Below are 22838 nucleotides of genomic sequence, written 5' to 3' on the forward strand. Positions count from 1 at the left end.
TACATCTTTTTTTCAAAAATATGCATTCTAAACTGGTCAAAATTGTTGAAATCATTACTTATGCTAATATAACGAAATTCTTCCAAGGATTACTATAAATTTTGATTTTTGTGGAAATGGCGTATGTTTTATTTTTCACTTTTTCCTAAAATGTTCTAAAGGGTTCTCTTATTTTCATCATAACTTGCTTAATTGTGATGCTATTAACTTCTACTGGAGCTCATTTGATAGGTACTCCGAAGTACTTTCACATTGTGCTTAGCTGGTATATTTTATAAAATGCATTGTTTCCCGTTATTTAAGATACATCGACAAAATAAAATCTTTGATCTTTAATAACTCAAAAAGTATTAATTTATATTAATAACTTTATATAACAAATTTTGCTTAGAATTTGTCTCTCTATCGATTTATGGTATTATTTTTTTCACCCCCACGTAAAGTGGTAGTTTTCACCACCACAGTGAAAGCGCAAGTTGGCATCATGTCACCTTTGTTCCTTGAGGTATTTTCTAACTACTCACCAATTTTCATGAAAATCGATGGAGGTTCAACAAAATCGGAGGTCAAAACCTTCAGTGACTGCACTAAGTGGATTGAAAGATATTTTCCCTAATTTAGACATTGCTTTGCACATCTATTTGTGCTTCCCAGTTGCCAACGTGTCTGCTGAAAGGCCATTTTCGAAAATGTCAAGAATAAAAAATAATTTCTCATCAAGTATGACACAAAAAAGTGTTAACAATTTATCGATTTTGTCAAGAAAAAAAATTTTTTTTGAAAAGTCTTTTTTTGAAAAGAAGTCTCTGATGTGATCGAACTGGAATGGCAATTTTTTCTATTGTAGGTATATAAACATCGTAGTTTAAATCCATTTTTAGTGTATTCTTATTTAAATAAAAATTTCTGCAATTTTTTTTCGCAAAATGGTACATGTTTGAAGGGCGGCTACTAGAGAATTGCCTAGGCCATCAATTGAACTAAACGCGGCCCTGGTGATGACAGGAGAAAGATACAACATCTTGAGACTCATAATTCAAGGAAAAATAGAGGGTATGAGAAGCGTACCAAGGAAACATGTTTCCTGGTTGAAGAACCTGAGAGAATGCCTCGAAGGTCAGAATAGCCATGATGATTGCCAACCTTTGTCGCAGAGATGGCATTTAAAGAAGTAAAACTACTGTTCCATTTCCTGAGTGTACAGCTTTTGCTGTTTCCTTATTACACTGGTATTGTATTCTTTTAACAGCAGTTAGAAAACAAATACAAAAACATAGGTATACAAATCAATGGACAAGTTAGTATGATAGGTATCTAATGCCCGGTTGCACCAACAGATCTTAAGCTTAAGTCGAGAATATCATAAGAATTAATATAATATAATTATAATATATTACAATAAGAATACCATAATATAATAAGAGATATAATTGGTAATAAGGTAAGAATCTAAAATTATGGTGCAACTCAAGTGATACTCAAGGAGGCCCTATAGATTTATAAGTAGAGCTTAGCTAATCTGCAACTTAAGATCTGTTGGTGCAACCAGGCATAAATCATGCAAAAATATATTTTTTTGTTTAAACCTATTGCCAATATTAATAGGCAAAATGAAAGATTACTGTGTTAATCAATTACAAAAAAAATTATGGAATTTATACATGTTTATGTTATTGGAAATAGAAAACCTATGTTCTGGTTTAATGTACTTCCTGCAGATAGGTATAAATATTTGGACAAGTATTTATTCAAACAAAGCTTAGAACTGGAAATGTCCGGTTTGTGTGAATGTTTAAATTACTACATATTCTACTTTTCAACAGTATGCATAAACAATATGGATCAAAAACTAAAGACTAAAACAAATGAACTGAAACAATTATGTATTTTATGACTTACCTTAAGAAAAGTGAGAATATCCAGGTGATTTGTTTTTCTTTCTCTAAACTGTGTTCCTTACTTGTTGTAGAAATACACAAAAGTCTAACACCAATTCAAAAATACAGAGATTTTTCAAAATTTCGTTAAACCCGTCGGCACAGCACTTGGGAAAACCATATCACCATCTGACATTTACAAACCAGGGTCAACCTATAAAATAAAATCAAAATAACAAAATTAAATTAAGCAGTTCTGCCAATCGTATATTTGGAACAAACGATTTGTTCACAGAGAAAAAAGACGTCTCTTAAGCTGGCAGAGCAAGGTCAGCAGAATCGAAAAATTTTTTGTGCAAAATTTAAGGCTAATTAAAGGCTAATTAAATGCCCTAATTAAAAATTTAGGGCTCAATTAGTTTGCCGTAAAATGAATGTTCTGCTAGCTTAAGTTTAAGTCAGCAGAACAATGCGAAAAACAGTGCTAAACTATTTAATTCGCAATTCTATTGAGCCCTGAATTAAAGGCTATTTAAAGGCTCTAAGAAAAACCAAAAATGAAATTGATTGAATAAACGATTTTCCGAAAAATTAACCATATCTATAATCAGAAGTTCGAACCAGCAGAGCAATGCAGAAAAAGTAATAAAAACTATTTTAATCGAATTTAATCCAACGTCATATTTAAAGGCTATTTAAAGGCTCTAAGAAAAACCGAAAATGAAATTGATTGGAAAAACGATTTTCCGAAAAATTTCCCATTTCTATAATCAGAAGCTCGAACGAGCAGAGCAATACAGAAAAAGTTATAAAAACTATTTAAATCGAAATTTATCCAACGTCATATTTAAAGGCTTTTTAAAGGCTCTAAGAAAAACCGAAAATAAAATTGATTGGAAAAACGATTTTCCGAAAAATTTACCATATCTATAATCAGAAGCTCGAACGAGCAGAGCAATGCAGAAAAGGAAATAAAAACTATTTTAAACGAAATTTATCCAACGTCATATTTAAAGGCTATTTAAAGGCTCTAAGAAAAACCGAAAATGAAATTGATTGGAAAAACGATTTTCCGAAAAATTTCCCATTTCTTTAATCAGAAGCTCGAACGAGCAGAGCAATACAGAAAAAGTTATAAAAACTATTTAAATCGAAATTTATCCAACGTCATATTTAAAGGCTTTTTAAAGGCTCTAAGAAAAACCGAAAATAAAATTGATTGGAAAAACGATTTTCCGAAAAATTTACCATATCTATAATCAGAAGCTCGAACGAGCAGAGCAATGCAGAAAAGGAAATAAAAACTATTTTAAACGAAATTTATCCAACGTCATATTTAAAGGCTCTAAGATAAACCGAAAATGAAATTGATTGGAAAAACGATTTTCCGAAAACTTAACCATTTCTATAATCAGAAGCTCGAACGAGCAGAGCAATGCAGAAAAAGAAATAAAAACTATTTCAATCGAAATTTATCCAACGTCATATTTAAAGGCTCTTTACAGGCTCTAAGAAAAACCAAAAATGAAATTGATTGGAAAAACGATTTTCCGAAAAATTTACCATATCTATGATCAGAAGTTCGAACCAGCAGAGCAATGCAGAAAAAGTAATAAAAACTATTTGAATCGAATTCAATCCAACGTCATATTTAAAGGCTATTTAAAGGCTCTAAGAATAACCGAAAATGAAATTGATTGGAAAAACGATTTTCCGAAAAATTTACCATTTCTATAATCAGAAGCTCGAACGAGCAGAGCAATACAGAAAAAGTTATAAAAACTATTTAAATCGAAATTTATTCAACGTCATATTTAAAGGCTCTAAGAAAAACCTATAATGAAATTTATAGAGCCTTTTAAGGTTTTCCTTAGAGCCTTTAAATAGCCTTTAAATATGACGTTGGATTAATTTCGTTTAAAATAGTTTTTATTACTTTTTCTGCATTGCTCTGCTCGTTCGAGCTTCGGATTATAGAAATGGTTAAGTTTTCGGACAATCGTTTTTCCAATCAATTTCATTTTCGGTTTTTCTTAGAGCCTTTAAATAGCCTTTAAATATGACGTTGGATTAAATTCGATTAAAATAGTTTTTATTACTTTTTCTGCATTGCTCTGCTGGTTCGAACTTCTGATTATAGATATGGTTAATTTTTCGGAAAATCGTTTATTCAATCAATTTCATTTTTGGTTTTTCTTAGAGCCTTTAAATAGCCTTTAATTCAGGGCTCAATAGAATTGCGAATTAAATAGTTTTAGCACTGTTTTTCGCATTGTTCTGCTGACTTAAACTTAAGCTAGCAGAACATTCATTTTACGGCAAACTAATTGAGCCCTAAATTTTTAATTAGGGCATTTAATTAGCCTTTAATTAGCCTTAAATTTTGCACAAAAAATTTTTCGATTCTGCTGACCTTGCTCTGCCAGCTTAGACAGGTAGAAAAAAGCGATAAATGTTTTTTCTAACGTTGGCTACAGATAATCACTATTGACATAAACGTCAAAACTTGACATATTTACCTTCATTATTTTTGTGCAAATGTATAAAAAATATTAATTTTTGGACTAAAATATCATGGAAGAATGTATAAAATTACAGAATTTATTGTGTATCTCTATATAATATGTGCTATTAATGGTAAGACTATATAACTGCCTATTAACTTTCATATGTTTCATTTCATTTTTGAAATTAAATTTAGACTTTGTATAAATAGATTTTATGATTTTGTTGTAAAGGTCTCTTATTTTATAAATATATCGTTGGCTTATGTTTAAATTAATTTCCTAATAGTTTCGGTTATTGTTTTTCACTTCCATGTAGTATTTATGTTTATTTATTGAGATAATCTGTTCTTTTCCTTTGTGTTTTTATGAATTTTGTTTGCTAGCAATGAAAATGTTTATTATCATGTTTAACTCTATCTTCAGAGTTATTTGCTGTTACCTACTTATTCGCATAATGTTTACTATTGATTAAGGCCTAAAGTACCAAGATGCATAAATGTACTATACTAAAACAAACCCTAACAAAAAAGAGACAAATAATAGTGTGAGAACCACAACAAAACAAAAAATAATGACATCAAAACAAAGGCAAATAAAAAATTTAATACATTGTTGTAGACAGTGGAAAAGGAATAAAAATTTTTATTATTTTGTGATATACAATAGATAAGGAAGTTAAAAATATATTTTAGAACTAAGTAAATCAATAGAACAATAAATTAAAACAACATTAACAATTGCACAAAATAGGTCAATGATAAAGGATAATAGATAATAAAGAGATGTCACAAAACAATAAAGCCCTAGATAATACCAGGCCAACAATAAAACAGTCATTTCCTGATAAAATAGTAACAGGAAGACAAAGGAGATATCTGTAGTTGTTTTGCTCCTCCACAGCACTCTATTCTTCCAGTCACCTTCTCTGTCTCTATATTATATCATAACATTTCCTATGTATGCTTTCCATCTTATAGCTGGTCTTCCTCTCCATCTTCTTCCCAGAGTGCCCCAGTCTAATGTATATCTATACCACTGCAGGGCTGTTTTCTAACTTTTTTGTAATTAAACATTCTAGTTCCATTCTGTTCCATATTTCCTCTGTTATTATTATATCCTCTCTGGTGATTTCAAGAAGATGTCTTGACAACAAGACATCTTCTCATAAAATCCAATTCATCAGTGTAGGGCAGAGGTTCCCAACCAGTGTGCCGTGGCACAATGGTGTGCCCTGGTTTTCTATCTTATAGCTGGTCTTCCTCTCCATCTTCTTCCCAGCGTGTCCCAGTCTAATGTATATCTATACCACTGCAGGGCTGTTTTCTAACTTTTTTGTAATTAAGCATTCTAGTTCCATTCTGTTCCATATTTCCTCTGTTCTTATTAAGTATATCCTCTCTGGTGATTTCATCATCAGACATCTTCTCATAAAATCCAATTCAACAGTGTAGGGCAGAGGTTCCCAACCAGTGTGCTGCGGCACACTGGTGTGCCCTGAAGGCCCAGTAGGTGTGCCACGAAAGTCACATAACAATACATTATGATTATACTCATTATACAGATTATTTACCCAAGTGTGCCATGGCTGAACGAGTTTTTAAGTTAGTGTGCCTCAAGCTAAAAAAGGTTGGGAACCACTGGTGTAGGGCCATACATCCCTCCATATAAGGTAATATTCAGCACTATGCTCTGGAAGATCTTTTTTTCTGTTTTCTTTGATTAGGTTGTTGTTCCATGTCACTCCATGGAGTGTTTTTGTGGCATGTTTTGCCTGTGCTATTTTCATTTCTATATCTTTAATAAAAACTTCTCTCTTCTTCTAAACTGCAAAACTTTCTAAACTTTTACACATTTATCTTGAGCCCCGATAGCTCATATTCTTCCTTTAATTTCCTTAATGTTGTTCTGAAGCTATTTTCTTGTGGCATTTTTATAATCAAGTATATTCAAATGGGAAATAAGCCACAATTTTACCTAAAAATGATTTTATTAACGTTTCGACGCCCAAGTCGGGTGTCGTTGTCAAAATACAAAATAATAAAATACGTCGAAACGTTAATAAAATCATTTTTAGGTAAAATTGTGGCTTATTTCCCATTTGAATATACTTGATTTTAATTTCCTTGTCACATATTTCATGTCCTTCCTGTTCAAAAATGACTTGGTCATATGCAAAAAGTTGTGAATATAATTTCTGTTGTACTGGTATGCCCGTTGTTCGGTATTTTGTATACCATCTTTTCAAAGCCTGCTCTATATGTACATATGTTAAAAAGTGTAGGTGACCACATCCCTGTTTGAGGCCTTTTGTTGTGGTGTTTTTGTTATTTCATTGCCTAACCTTATTTGCACCTCTGTTTCTTTATACAGTCTTTATGTTATATTCACCCATTTCTACATGCATTTAGTTTAGGTTTAGATCATTGGTTCCCATAGTTGTTTTTTTCTTTGTTGTTTTCTGTCACTTGTCTCATAATGAATATACAGGGTGAGTCATGAAGAACTGTACATACTCCTACCTCGTATGGAGGCCCCTATGGGGAATAACAAATGACCATTAAAAAGTGTCTGCTCTCATTGTTTAATAATATATAGGGCGAGTTGTTAACTTTTACAGAAATTTGTATTCGTCATAATTTTTGAATGGTAAGATCGATGTGTCTCTTATTTTGGTCAATTGTTACACTATTACCACCCGATCCACTGATTTATTCAAACTTGAAAAAAATCAGGTCCGGCTTTAAAAAATTAGTTCGTTTTGGTCTTAGAAAAAATTTCACCCTGTATATGGTTTTTGAAAACTCTAATAATAATTTTACAAATTAGACAAATAGGCAATTAAAATGGCATATTTATTTTTTCCCCACACGATTACTTAATTTTTTATAAAAAAATAAAATTTGACTATGAATTAAAAGTTTGGTAAAGTGAACCATAGATTTAAAAAAATTAACTTTTATGACAAAAATTAATTCTTTTTGAACAAATATTTAATTTATAAGTTACCACCCAATCAGCTGATTTATTCAAACTAGAAAAAAATCAGGCCCGGATTTAAAAAAAGAATGTGTGTGTACTTTGTACGCACGTAAGAAGTTATACTTCTATTATATGATTTAAACGAAATTAATATACTTTTTATTTATATTTTGTTTAAATATTAAACTAATTTATACTTACTACTTCTCAAACATTTTTATTAGAACAGTGCCAAAAATTAAAATAATAAAAGAATAAAACACACACAAACACATTAAACAAGCCACAAATGATGTCTAAACATTAATTGTCGAAATTTTTTTTAACTAAATACGTATTTTCTGAAAATACAATTATATAATAAATATACTTACAATCATAAAATGTATTAAAAAAAAACAAAAAAGAAAGTTTCTATTGGGACTCGAACCAGCGCCGATAAGAGCGGTTGGTATTGGAATTCATTCGCCTTCTCTGCTTAGCCACGGACACTATGTGTCATTATTTACGAAGATCGACTAACTAAACGGATTAAACTTGTGATATTTTGATATTTTGAAAATTGATCAAATTATTTTAATTTTGAATTGAAATGATTTAGAATTGAAAAAATACAACAAAACATAGAGTAAAAAAACAATATATTAGGTGAATATTGATAGAAATTTTGATGGTAATCAAATTATATAAATAAAAGTATTACATACTATGTATTTTGGCAGATCAAATAGGTAGGTTTATACCCATGATACATTAACAATTATTACGTACACTTCGCGTCAAAAAAAACTGGTACAACTCTTATAACCGAAAATCGTGTTTTTCAAGTTGTGTAAGTTGATCTTGTCACAAGTGTCATTCTAATTTCTAGGGCAACGTTGCCAGTTCAACGAAAACATTATATCAAACTAGGTAAAAACTGGCTGTGCGACAGACCGCATTTTTTAATATACTAAAAACTAAAACAATTGTAATTTTCTGTCATCTCAATTAAGTATCCATACATTGATTCGTGTTTTATTATAATTTATGAAAATATTTCAATTCAAAAATAATGATGACAATAAATCTTGACATGACTTTAAATTATTATGTTTAATGTCAAATCGAGAGGTGTGATTGGTTTCTCGTAAATTGTAGGACAAAACTGCATTAAGTTGTGTAGAAAAATAAAACACACTGGAAAAATTAAAAATTAAATTTGAAATTAATACAAAATGTATAACTTCACAGTGAACAAGTGTGGAATTTAAATATGTATTACAATTCGAAGTATACATTTTCAACGTTATTTTTTTGTATTTAGATTTAGTGCAATTCCGTTATCTGTGATGGCAACAACGAAGCGATGCACGAACAATAATCGTCAGTCTGAACACAGGTTTACATTGGGAAAAAAAAGTGTACCAGTTTTATATGACGCGAAGTGTACCTGTTGCTTTTAAAAACTATTTAAAAGTCACTACAATATTATAAACTTTTTTGTTTCTGTCCTCACAACAATAAAACTAATATATTATACATTTGTTTACCTTTACCTTTACCTCCAAACCACAGCTGCCATATCGGATAATTTTTGACATGTCATTTGAACATCCAATCAGAACAAAGTTATAATGCGCATGCGCCGGGCTGCTAGGTTTTAACATATAAAAAAATCACCCTCTATCGCCGGTAAAGAAGTATAACTTCAAAAATTATTTTGTTTTGGTCTTGGAAAAAATTTCAGCCTGTATATGGTTTTTGAAAACTCTCATAAGAATTTTACAAATTACACAAATAGGCAATTAAAATGGCATATTTATTTTTTTCCCACACGATTACCTACTTAATTTTTTATAAAAAAATCAAATTTGACTATGAATTAAAAGTTGAAGGGAAGTGAGCCATAGGTTTAAAAAAATATTTTTTTTGCAAAATCTATTTTTTTTAACAAATATTTAATTTATACATATACGTATTAATACTTCCACAGCTTGTGCTATACGTTGTAAATAATAAAACCCCTTTAGCTAATTTCCAGAATTTCAAAAGGAAGAGGTTGTTTTGAATAATACTAAAACATCGCCCTGTATAGTATTTGTTTAGTGATTCATAGGTAGTGTCGTTTTATTGAATTCTCAAAGGTTTATTTCAAAAGGCAAAATACAGTAAATTTATTTTTTAAATTAACGAAAAGAAAATACATATTATGTAGAACATTGAACATAAACGGATTTATTTGCATGTTTAAGTAAATTTAACTGTATGTATGTGTGTACAACAATTGTATACATAGATACATAAAAGAACTTAAGAAACAAATAAAACAATAAAACAATTTTCTTTGAGATTTATAGCAGACTTTCGAAATGAAATCCATCTTTGTTGGACCATCAACTGTCTAATAGACCTCATGAGAGTTAAGGGATCATTTCTAATAATGTTACAAGAATCAATAATTTTATCAATTACTTAGTTCTTGTCGCATATTGATAGTTTCTAGATAAACCATTTCTTTAATCGACCCCATAGGGAATAGACAGGGTTAAAATCAGGTGATCTAGGTGGTCATGCTGAGGCCCTCCGCGTCCTATCCACCTATTTCCATAAGTTACATGAATATGTTGACGAACAGCAACTGAGAAATGTGGTGATGCCCCATCGTGCATAAAGTACATACCTCGGGCGGCTACATTGGCAAGTAGATTCGGTAAACTATTTTGTAAAATATGATAATGCAAAAAAGTACAAACAGTGTAAGAAACACAAATAAATAATAACGATGGCGAACGAAAAGTCAAATTATGTACTCAAACAACGAAAATGTCAAATTATCATTTTTATACACATACATATGGTTCTTTTCATGAGGATTTTTCAGTGCGTCACAAATGATAGAAAAAAAGGTAAGTCCGTGATAATATACATTTATATAGTCTGTTCGCTAAACTCAGACGCAACTTTCTAGATATTTTAGTCGGTAATTTTGCCAATTTTAGTAAAATTGGCAAAAAATAATTACTAAATAGTTAATAATCACTAAATAGTTAGTAATTTTGCAAATTTTTGCAAAATTGGCAAAAAACAAAAAAATTATCGACTAAAATATGTAGCCAGTTGCGTCTGAGTTTAGCGAACAGACTATATCATTTATTCTAACATGACATTTTAGTTAAATCTGACAGTTGTCAAATTTTATTTGCAATTGGGCATAAAAACAAATCAATTGTCTTTATTGCATTTATAAAATGGTATTTTCTTTGATTTGTATAGTCTTATAAATTGTACAGATTATATTCGTAGATATATTATATAATTAGTAAATAAATTTTTTTCTATTATAGTGCCATCTATCGACAACTAGAATAATCACCGAACTAGAATAATTACCAAAGTAATCACCGACGTGGCCTTTTTTTCTGTCATATACAATTTAATGCGTTTGAAAGAAATCGAAAAACTGTGACGCACTGAAAAATGCTCATGAGAAAAAGCATAGTATTAATACATGGTGAGAAGGTAGTGATGCAAAAAACGACAGGAAAAATATTTCTTTTTTTTTTGTTTAATTTAGGTTTATTTGTTTATCGCCTTTTTGACAAACAAATATTATACAGGATGATGTTTTAGTATTATTCAAAACAACCTGTTCCTTTTAAATTTCTGGAAATTGACTAAAAAGGTTGTATTATTAAAACGTATAGCACGAGCAGTGGTAGTATTATTACTTATAAATTAAATATTTGTTCAAAAAAAAAATAATTTTTGTAATAAAAGTTAATTTTTTTAAATCTATGGTTCACTTCACCAAACTTTTAATTCATAGTCAAATTTGATTTTTTTTATAAAAAATGAAGTAATCGTGTGAAAAAAAAATATATATATGCCATTTTCATTACCTATTTGTCTAATTTGTAAAATTTTTATTAGAGTTTTCAAAATCCTTATACAGCCGGACCTTATTTTTTTCTAGTTTGAATAAATCAGTTTATTGGGCGTTAACTTATAAATTAAATATTTGTTAAAAAAAAATTAGATAATTTTTATAAAAAAGTATTTTTTTTTAAATCTATGGTTCTTTTCACCAAACTTTTAATTCACAGTCAAATTTGATTTTTTTATAAAAAATTAAGTAATTGTGTGGGGAAAAAATAAATACCTATGCCATTTTAATTGCCTATTTGTCTAATTTGTAAAATTCCTTATTAGACTTTTCAAAAACCGTATACAGGGTGAATTTTTTTTCTAAGACCAAAACGAACTAATGTTTTAAAGCCGGACCTGATTTTTTTCTAGTTTGAATAAATCAATTGATTGTTTGGTAGTAATGTAACGATTGACCAAAATAAGAGACACATCGATCTTAATGTTCAAAAATTATGACGAATACAAATTTTTGTTAAAATTAACAACTCGCCCTGTATATTATTAGACAATGAGACACTTTTTAATGGCCATTTGTTATTCCCCATAGAGACCTGCATACGACGTAGGGGTATGTACAGTTCCTCATGACTCACCCTGTATTATGTAGAATGTAGACATGATCTGGCTTTTCAGAATTTGGCTTAATCTTCGCCAAAAAGGGGCAACGTGTTGGTCTATTTTTTTCTTTTATAAATGAGGAAAATATTATTGCTTTTCAAGTCATTAAACTGATCCCTCTATAGTTATTTGTTGACCTTTTGTTCCTTTCTTGCATGATGTAATTATCTGTATGCTATTTTTACTTTGTTTATTACTTCTTCTTCTTCTTCTTTTTCTTTTATATAGGCAGTACTGCCTGTTTTTCTTCAACGGTGCCTTTCATTCTGTCCCTAAATTGGCATTACATCTTTTCTTTGGACATCTGCTTAACGGTGCCTTGTCCCTGGCTATTCTTACTATCCTTGATTCATCCTGCTTATGTTTTGATTCCACTCTTCTTTTCTGTTCTTTACCCAGGTATTTATATTATCTACCCCACATATGCGTCTCATTTCCTCTCTGCTTACTCTGTCCTGTAGTCCTTTTCCAGCAATCCTTCTTAAGATCTTCATTTCGTTGGTCTCCAGATGTCTTTGTATTTTGCTTGTATCTGATCTTGTTTTGGCTGTGTAAGTCATAAATGGCCTATAATAACTGACTTTTATATTCGGGCCTTTGTTTCCTCTCTTAGGTATTTGTTTTTTCAAATTGTGTCGTTTAGGCATCCGGCCATTCTACTGGCTCTAATTATTTGGTCTTTTACCTTTTCTTCGATATTGTTGTCGGCTAATAGATTAATTCCCAAGCATTTGAAAGTCATTACTTGTATAATTTGATTGTCTAACTCCAATTTGCATCTTATTGGTTCTTTAGCTATTACTAACCTTTTTGTTTTTTGATCTGATATTTTCATATTCTTTGTTTATTACTTCTGATGTGTTTTATTTTTTTCCATGCTTCCATTGATCTGTTGTCTATGTCTCTTCACATTCTCTCCCAGTATTCTTTCTTCTCGAGCCTTTTTCTTTATTATTATTTTTGTTTCTAGGTGAAATAGTAAGAGAAATTTCTGTAAATATTGGTAAAAACATTACAATACCATGTCTTCTTCACCAGACCAGAGATGTTATGTGGGTGAGAGAAGGCAGAGAGGATCAACAGCATGCCAGAATGTCCGTGCTCGAAAATGGGGCTTTGTTTATCTCTCAAGTTGATAGAAATGACACTGGTGTATATGCTTGCAGCAGAGAAAATGTTGTGAACTCAGATGTTACAGCAAAAGTAAAACTGACAGTAAGAAGTAAGTTTAATTTACAATTATTGTTTTGTATGATTTAAGTTTTTTTTAATTGTCTTTTGATTTTCAGCTCCTCCACCAGCATTGGCCAATGTAGTTGTAAGACCTAGTACTATTCTAGCTCTTCTATTATGGGAAGTTGATGGCACTGGTGGATATCCTATTGTAAATTTTACAGCACAATATAGGCTGGGTTTTACCAATAACAGTTGGATACCAATCCCACCTAATGGGATTCCACAAAATTCCGTAAGTTTACACCAGTTTAAAAAAAAGTCCATGGTAATAGCAGTAGATGTTTTTTTTTTCTTTACATAGAGATGTAGCTATGTTGATTTTATGACTACTACATTAACAATGGTTTTATAAGGTTTAAGTAAGATATTCTAGTTACAAAATTTGATTATGTAATCTACGGTAAAACAGAAAGGTTTTTTCCGTGTTAACATGGTTTCAAAATATAGAAATGAAATTTAAATGATTAAAATCTGATTGTTCCTAAGAGCATAGAAAAATTATCATGAAAATCCTGAAAAAATTAATACTTATTTTTGAAAAATTTAAACACAGAATGAACAATTACATTATTACCGAGGGCCGAAAGTTTCTTTGAATAAATAAAAAGTCTCTGAATGAGATATTTGAAATTAAAAATTCAAACTAAATTTTCTCTTCTTTTTCACCCCTGTAACTTACTAAAATAAAAACATTATGGAAGTTTTCGGGGACTTTCAGCCCTCGGTAATAATGTAATCTTTCATTTCGAACAAAAATGATATGGAATTTAATTTGATTATATCAAATATAAAAATAATAATATTGTGGTTCCTCTAAAATGTTGCCAATTGCACGGAAATCATATCCGCTCTAGGCACGCCCTAGCACTGTTGCCAACATAGAATAAGCTCTCTGTCTATTTCATCTGAAAGTATAGCACACGATCCCATATTTTATGTATGGTCCTTTTCATAGGAATTTTTAAGTGCGTCACAAATGATAGAAAAAAAGGTAAGTCCGTGATAATACACATTTATAACATTTATTCTAACATGACATTTTAGTTAAATCTGGCAGTTGTCAAATTTTATTTGCAATTTGGCATAAAAACAAATCAATTGCGTTTATTGCATTTATAAAATGGTATTTTCTTTGATTTGTATTGTCTTATAAATTGTACAGATTATATTCTTAGATATATTATATAATTCGTAAATAGTTTTTTTTTTCGATTATAAACTAGAATAAAAAAAGTTATAAATGTCTGTAATCACGGACGTGCCTTTTTTCTGTCACATACAATTTAATGCGTTAGAAAGAAATCGAAAAACTGTGACGCACTGAAAGATGCCTATGAGAAAAAGAATACCTAATATCTGTACATCTTTGATTTCCCAGTGTGTATAGAGTAGATATCATGATTTTATGGGGTTACAAAACTTAAAAAATTTTAATATATTCAATTACTGTACTCACCTTGACACCTTCTGGTATAAGAAGAAACATCGATTATGTTATGTTATGATTACTGTACTTTATTATTTATAAGCTATGGTTTTTAGAGACAAATTGATGTGTATAATCTTAGTCCCAATACAACATACCAATTCAGAATTTGGGCGACAAATCAATTAGGAAAAGGTGTCATAACCGAAGTGTATGGTACTACACTATGTGTATATACAGAGCAAGGTAAATAATATTAAAACACTGTATATTTTTATAACATTGTTTGACGAAGTATCTTGTAAAGTAAGTACAGTGGAACCCCGATAAGTCGGCCTTATATAACCCGGAAGTTCGGCTAACCCGAACCGATTTTTATAAGACAAACAAAATTTTTTTCAGTTTGACTGAGTTTTTTACCAAGAAATGAAGAATACTTTATACAACTGTACGTAATTTATATGTATTTCATGTTTTTGAAATTAAAGTGGAGTGTATCTGTAAGTATACTGTATTTTATTAATTTTTACCATATTCTCCAGCTAACCCGGATCGGCCGCGGTCCCGATTAATCCGACTTATTGAGGTTCCACTGTAGTTAAAAATACCGTATTTTGAATTGTGGTTTATTTTCAAAAAATATAAAACAAAATATATAATATATTTTTGTAAGATTGTAACTAATTTTAATATACGAAGTTTAAAGATATGTAGATACTATTTTGCTCAATAACTTTAATTTTTTTTAAATTATTAATATTTGAATTATTTATTTTAAAATTAAAATTATTAATATTTTTAAAATAATTTTTTAGAGCTTGCCAGATATTTCTTAGACAATGCTGATAAATTTGATACAACCGTTTGGGCTATTGCAGTAGGAATTGTAATGGGTACCTTGGTTTTGCTTGGTTTAGGTACTTGCTTTCTTCTATATCAAGAATGTAAAGTTCCTGGAGGTAAGTAAAACAATTTTTAAGTTCCTAAACTAGTAGTATAATGAAATGTTGACGAATAAATTACTGAAACAACCACACAGTGCAACAACTATAGAGGAGTGACATTGTTAAACAGCTGCTACAAAATATTGACATCATTAATCAGACAAAGGCTTCCAAAATACATTGAAACTAAAATAGGACACGACCAGCACGAATTTAGAGAGGGAAGGTCAGCAATATACGCGATACACATAATCACACAGGCAATTGAGAAGTGTTACGAACATGAGAAACCTAGATATCCCAATGAAACTCGTAAAGCTTACAAATATGTCAATGGAACATGATATTGCCTTACATATCCTTTTCTTAGATTTGAGGCAAGCATTTGACAGCCTAATAAGACTCCACCTGCTAGAAGACATGAAAAACCTAAATATTCCAATGAAACTCAAAGCTTACTAAAATATCAGTGGAAGGATCGACTGCAGCAATAATAACAGATGTGACAACTGGATAGACCAGGGCGGATCTGTAAAAATATTAATACATTTGGACGTTGAGAGGTGACTCAAATTTTTTTGCGGAAATTGCTTGAAATAAATCAAATAATAATATTTGAGTTATCCTCCCTCTCAAAAAGGTGCGGAACATTGTTTAAATAATCAAAATGTCAAAAAATTAAGGAAAAATTCGATTTTTTTCTTCGTTTTTTGATTATAACTTTAAAAGTATTTATTTCCGAGAAAAGTTGTACTGACATAAAAGTTGCGTAATTAAATTTCCTACAATATATAATTGGCTAAAAATTTAAAAAATAGTCACCCTTGTTGAAAAATAGCAATTATTGCGAAAAAACCATACAAAAACAAGTATTCGCATTTTACGTTTTTCAACCATTTATGCTACACTTACGACACTCATATTTCACTCAGAAAAACTTTATGATACAGTAAAACAATATTGTAAATTTCGTTAAGATCGGTTCAATAGATTTTGCAAAATAAATTTTGAAATCCAGCTTTCGTAAAAAAAATTCATTTTTTCAAAATGTTACAGGACTGAAAATAAAGCAGATAGCAAGTTGAAATTTTTTTTGAGTATAGAAGTCTACTGTACCTTTCATTTGCAATTTTGCAAAATTAAAATCGATTAACACCACGGCGTCAGGAATTTTTTTAAATAAACATTAATTATTGGTGCTACGCGCAGGACAGCGGATAGTTTGCTCTGATTGGGCATTCCAATGACCTTTGATAATGATTGATACATTTTAATTTTTATTAAATTTCGATATAAATAAATAAATTTGTTTATTGTAAAATAAAAACACATACTCTATCCTTTGAAATAACACTTTTATTAGCAAAAACTTTCTTTGTTCATATATTTTAACTTAAAAAATAAACGTTTATTATTTTTAAACATATGCAACTGTTTAAACAATATTTCACCAACAATAATAAAATTGGTTTGATTTTTGTGGAATTAAAATATTAAAATACAACAAAATATAGAGTAAGAAAATAATATATTAGATAAACATTGGAAGAAATTTTCGTGGAAATCCACTTGTGTGAATGTAACACCGCTGTCCTGCGCGTAGCACCAAAAATTATTGTTTATTTAAAAAATTTCCTGACGCCGTGGTAATTAATCGATTTTAATTTTGCAAATTGCAAATGAAAGGTACAGTGCACTTCTATAAGCAAAAAAAATTTCAACTTGCCATCTGCTTTATTTTCAATCGTGTAACATTTTGAAAAAATGATTTTTTTTTTGCGAATGCTGGATTGCAAAATTTATTTTGCAAAATCTATTGAACCGATCTTAGTGAAATTTACAGCATTGTTTTACTGTATCATAAAGTTTGTCTGGGTGAAATATGAAGGTCTTAAGTGTAAGATAAATTGTTGAAAAACGTAAAATGCGAATACTTGTTTTTGTATGGTTTTTTCGCAATTATTGCTATTTTCCAACTAGGGTAACTATTTTTTAAATTTTTAGCCAATTCTATATTGTAGTAAATTGAATTACCCAACTTTTATGTAAGTACAACTTTTCTCGGAAATGAATACTTTTAAAGTTATAATCAAAAAACGAAGAAAAAAATCGAATTTTTCCTTAAATTCTTGACATTTTGATTATTTAAACAATGTTCCGGACCTTTTTGAGAGGGAGGATAACTCAAATATTATTATTTGATTTATTTTCAAGCAATTTCTGCAAAAAAATTTGAGTCACCTCTCAACTCCATCTCAAAACAGATGCGCCCTGGACTATGGAGTAGACCGGGTGACTATCTATCAGTCACTATTGAATGTCGTTATAGAAGGAATAATAAGAGCTACCCAAATAAAAGGTGCAATTATAATAGTGAGGAAATGAAGCATTTTGGCTCGCAATTTTTTCGTCCAGCATGGATTTGCTTGAAATTTTCACAGAAAGTAGGGAATAGTCCAAGGATCATTTTCTATATCATGCCACTGTACGCTAAAACCTTGGGGGTGGTTGCCACCCCATCTCGGGTCGAGTCCAAAGAGGGCAGTAATCACTCCGCTAGGAGTGTAGATGCCATGATGATGCTACTGAAACAATAACACTGATACAAAAAGGGGAAAACGATGAAGCTACTAACAAGGGACTATTTTGTAGAAAATATTAATTTCTAGTTAATGTTAATTAACACTTAGTGTTTCTTATTTTAATTTGATTATTTATAAATAGTTATAGAGGAACAGGAGATCATCGAGCTGGTTCCGAATATAATCCTGAATCCTGGATTCGATCCAAACAACGTTTCCGATCAACTTCCAGATGAAAACTCGAACAGTGAAACGCCTTTACGATTAAACAATAATACAGTCGTACAACCTAATCATTGTTAATTTTAAGAACTGACAAGGCCAGTCGTTTGCTGTAACAAATGTCCTTTTTTTTACGATATTTTGTAAGATAACACTAAGGTGTTCCAGATAAATACAGCTTCCTTTAAGCTCAATTCATCTTATGACGGCACGTGCCTTAGAACAATAGACGGCGCACATCCCCGGTATCGCCCCGTGCCGTTGTACGATAAACTAGCCAATGCTTTTCATATCGGACGATTTTTCAACGTGCCCCGTAAGGCGGCGTGTCATCCACGTTCCCGTCGGCGTCGTAAGATAAATTGAGCTTTATTGTTGATATTGAAATTGTTACAGCATAGACCATAGCGTTAATTTAATGTTTTGCTTGATGGCAATTGTTTAAACCTTTTATTTATTTATTTATTACAAGATAAAACTTGTGGGTATATTTTTTTAAGTAAACGCCAAGGTCCAACCCCCACGTCGCAACTGTTTTAAAACAGCGGTCTGAAACCGATTGCACTCGCAACTAGTTTGTTACATCGGCAGTGCAAAAGCACGCATTCACCCACGAGACGATTCGCCTGAAACTGGTTTCCAACTGGTTTTCAACCATTGTTTTAAAGCAGTTGCGTTGTCCGCGCTAGACCTAAGAGTATTTAGTAATTTCGCTGATAAAACTGTCTTTGTAGGCATTGTTGGCTAGTACAAAGCTGAAGATTTGGTTAGCTGAAATGATTCACCTATTTCACCTAATCAAATCTTCGGGCTACTGTCTTTTAAGTCTCCTCATTATTGGTGGGACGTTGATTAGTAGAAGGAATAATTGTGAACGGAACGGTGAAGTCATCAATCATTTGCGATATGCGGACGACACAGTACTCCTAGCTTCTACTCAAGAAGACCTGCAAACATTATTTGATAGAGTTGTTGAGAGTTGTAGGAAGGCAGGTCTGGATCTGAACACACGGAAAACCAAAATACTCGTAATAAGTAAACAACAGAGTATAAAACCGTATATATGTAAATAATACCAAACTTGATCAATTTGATCAAATTGTTTACCTTGGATATCAATTAAATTGTAACGGAAAAAGACTCACGGCGAAATTAGATCTAGGATAGAGGATAGAGCAGGTCAGAGCCGCTTTTAGAAGGATGTCCAAAGTACTATGTAACAGAGACCTAAAATTTTCATTGAAGATCCGCCTACTTCGCTGATACGTGTTCTCGGTCTTACTTTATGATGTTGAGTCCTGGTCTGTGAATAAAATCAATTTAAATCGCCTTGAGGCTTTCCAAAATGTAGTGCTATAGAAGAATTTTAAAAGTTTCTTGGGTGGAGAAGTTTCGAAACTCCACAATACTAAAACGTCTCAGCAAGACTACTGAGATTATAAAAAGCATTAAGAAGAGAAAGCTGGAGTATTTCGGACATGTAATGAGAGGTCCCAAAAAAGGTTGCTACAAAATATTATGCAAGAGAAAATAGCAGGCAAACGCAGTCCAGGACGAAGAAGAATCTCATGGTTGAACTAGCGAGATTATGTTGTCCTTTTACAGTTATATCAGCTCATATTTCTTATTACTTTAAATAAGACCTTGAGATTTATAAGTACCCAGACTCTTTATCTAACATTTTTTAATAACTAAATATGATTGTTTTTCCAAATACTTACATTTAATTTTTTTATATCATAAATAGTGCAGTCACTGGAGGTGGATATGAGCTATTACCTCCGATTTCGTTGAACCTCCATAGATTTGCATGAAAATTGGTGAGTGGTTACAGGATATCTCAAGGAACAAAGGTGACGTGGTGCCAACTTGCGCTTTTACCCTGGGGGTGGATGCCACCCCTTCTCAAGGGTGAAAATTATTTTATTGAAAATAACCCCACAATTCGATAGAGGGACAAATTGTAAGCAAAATTTGTTATATAAAGTTATTAAAATAAATCAAAACTTTTTGAGTTATTGAAGATCAAAGATTTTAATTTTTTTTGAGAATAATGCATGTTTTTAACCGATTTTTCATCAATAACTCAAAAACTGTAAGTTTTTTTAAAATATTACCAAAATTGAAGCTAATAAAAAATGAAATAAATCCGTTACTAGAAAAACCTTTTAGTCTTAACTAAAAGTGAGTTATAGGTAATTGAATATATATTTTTTTCGGCGAGTAAAAAAATCCAAGTATTCAAGCTGAAATAACGGGAAAATGATGCATTTTATAACATAAACTTATTAAACATTTGTCAAAGTACTTAAAAATATCTATTAAATGAGCCTCGAACATGTTGATAGCATTAAAATTTATGCACCAAAACTTTTTCAAAATTTATTTTTTTTTTAATTTTTCCAAAAAATGTTATTGTTTTTTTAATTACTCCGTTTATTTTTAAGATATCACGTTTATCTAAAAACCGTTTGGAAGTTAATTCCAGGGGCTATTTGACCACGTTGAATTTAATATTTTAGACCCCTCACTTTTTTAAAAATAAAATGTTAAGTGGCCCCGGTTGCATGGTTTTCACAGCAAAATTTAAGATTTAAACGTTTCTATCTCGGTTATTTATTACCCTATGGAAATAGTAAAACAGGTAAAATATTTGACACAGAATAAACTAAAATTTGGGTGTTTATCATTTTTTAGGTATATTGAGTATTTTTGGAGTTGTTATCAAAAGAATCTGAAAATTACAATAATTTTAAAAATTATAATTTTTTTTAAATTATATCTTTTTTTTTAAATATGCATTCTAAACCGGTCAAAATTATTGAAATCGTTACTTATGCTAATATAAAGAAGTTATTGTAAGGATTATTATAAATTTTAATTTTTGTGGAAATGGCGTATGTTTTATTTTTCGCTTTTTCCTAAAAAAATCGAAAGGGTTCTCTTATTTTCATCATAACTTGTTTACTTTTGACGCTATTAACTTGTTCTGAAGCTCATTTAATAGGTATTCCGAAGTAAGTTGACAAATAATTAGCAGGTATATTTTATACATTGCATCGTTTTCCCGTTATTTAAGCTTGAATACTTAGATTTGAGTACTCGTCGAAAAAAATACACATTCAGTTGCCAATAACTCAATTTGAACTAACATTAGTTTAGTTCTTTAAGCGAGGAATGTATTCAGTTTTTTATTTTCATCAATTTCAGTAATAATAACTATTTTGTAAAAGCTTATAGTTTTTGAGTTATACGTGGAAAACCGATTTAAAACATGCATTTTTTTACAAAAAAAAAAAAATAAAATCTTTGGTCTTTAATAACTCAAAAAGTGTTGATTTATATTAATAACTTGATATAACAAATTTTGCTTATAATTTGTCTCTCTATCGATTTATGATATTATTTTTAATAAAATAATTTTCACCCCCGAGAAGGGGTGGCATCCACCCCCAAGGTAAAAGCGCAAGTTGGCATTATGTCACCTTTGTTCCTTGAGGTATCCTCTAATTACTCACCAATTTTCATGAAAATGGATGGAGGTTCAACGAAATCGGAGGTGAAAACCTTCAGTGACTCCACTAAAATATTTATTAAAACTGCCTGACGGCTGGCCTGAAAACAAAAATGGAGCAAATATGTTTTATAGACTGATACATCGTTTAATGATTAAGGTTTTTGATATTTATGATTTGAAGACCACGCACTGTTTTTGTACATAATATATTCACATCCATGAAAAAGCGCGCGAAATACATATCTTATAGTTCCGACCGAGTGGTATACATAAAAATCTGGCCAAAACAAACATTTTAAAACTAGAATATCGGGCCTATTCTTGTCCCTAAAGCAGATAGTTATATGTGACGATATCTGGCAATATCACCTCCTTAAATAACCTAACCATACAAATTTGGCAGCTGTCACTTGGTAAGGGAGCGTTCAAGTATTACGTAACGCGATTTTTGAAGATTTTTAGCCTCCCCCCCCCCCTCCGTAATGCACTCTTATGGGAGTTGTAACTATTGCGTAATGCAATTTTTGAAGATTTTTGACCTCCCCCCAACCTGCGTTACGTAATACTTGAACGGTCCCTAAGTCAAATTTATTTGGTTAGGTTATTTGGGGAGGGGATAGTGTCAGATGACGTCACGTATAATTACCTGCTTTAGGGACAAGAATCGGCCTAAAATGCCAGTTTTTTAAATTTTCATTTTGGCCAGCTGTTTATGTGAAATACCACACTGAAGGAGAATATTATAATAGAGTAGGAGAGTATGAGGCGAGCCCTACTTCAAGACAGGTTTGTGTATTGCTTGCGTTTCTGCGGATTTCTTTCGGTACGCCTTTACTTGGCTGTGAGTATATTATAAACGCGTCTTCATTGTGTTACTTTTAAGCATTTATGTGATTTTGTTTAGTGATATTTTTAACCGATAGCTTTATTTTCATTTCAGAATATTTTCTGATAATCTCTAAAACCGGATATTGATTTTTTTGGTTGTTTTAGAAATTAAGAGACTTGATCGTGATATGAA

At 30.8% G+C, this 22838-nt stretch overlaps 2 protein-coding genes across 8 annotated transcripts in view; one reads left to right on the plus strand and one right to left on the minus strand.

The window, feature by feature from the left end:
- LOC114340913 (protein retinal degeneration B) overlaps window positions 1–2079 on the minus strand; it is a 181227-nt gene extending 179148 nt beyond the window's left edge. For all 7 annotated transcript variants that reach the window (XM_050658308.1, XM_050658306.1, XM_050658307.1 and 4 more), the window contains exon 1: window positions 1900–2079. The gene's annotated coding sequence lies outside the window, so the exon portion shown is untranslated. The remainder of the gene's footprint in view (window positions 1–1899) is intronic.
- A 4780-nt stretch (window positions 2080–6859) lies between these two features.
- LOC114339594 (contactin-1) lies at window positions 6860–20170 on the plus strand. Its single transcript, XM_050659033.1, has 6 exons — window positions 6860–6872; window positions 12861–13112; window positions 13180–13358; window positions 14669–14798; window positions 15368–15511; window positions 18221–20170. The coding sequence occupies exons 1-6, from the start codon at window positions 6860–6862 to the stop codon at window positions 18379–18381; spliced, it is 879 nt and encodes a 292-aa protein (XP_050514990.1). The 3' UTR covers window positions 18382–20170.
- The last annotated feature ends 2668 nt before the right edge of the window (window positions 20171–22838 follow it).

The sequence above is a fragment of the Diabrotica virgifera genome, chromosome 8, assembly GCF_917563875.1.
Source record: "Diabrotica virgifera virgifera chromosome 8, PGI_DIABVI_V3a".
In the NCBI taxonomy this organism is placed as follows: domain Eukaryota; kingdom Metazoa; phylum Arthropoda; class Insecta; order Coleoptera; family Chrysomelidae; genus Diabrotica; species Diabrotica virgifera.

Coding starts and splice junctions, on each gene's coding strand:
- LOC114339594 (XM_050659033.1), top strand. Junction 13,359..14,668: donor ATGGGATTCCACAAAATTCC/GTAAGTTTACAC, acceptor TATGGTTTTTAG/AGACAAATTGATGTGTATAA. Junction 14,799..15,367: donor ATGTGTATATACAGAGCAAG/GTAAATAATATT, acceptor ATAATTTTTTAG/AGCTTGCCAGATATTTCTTA.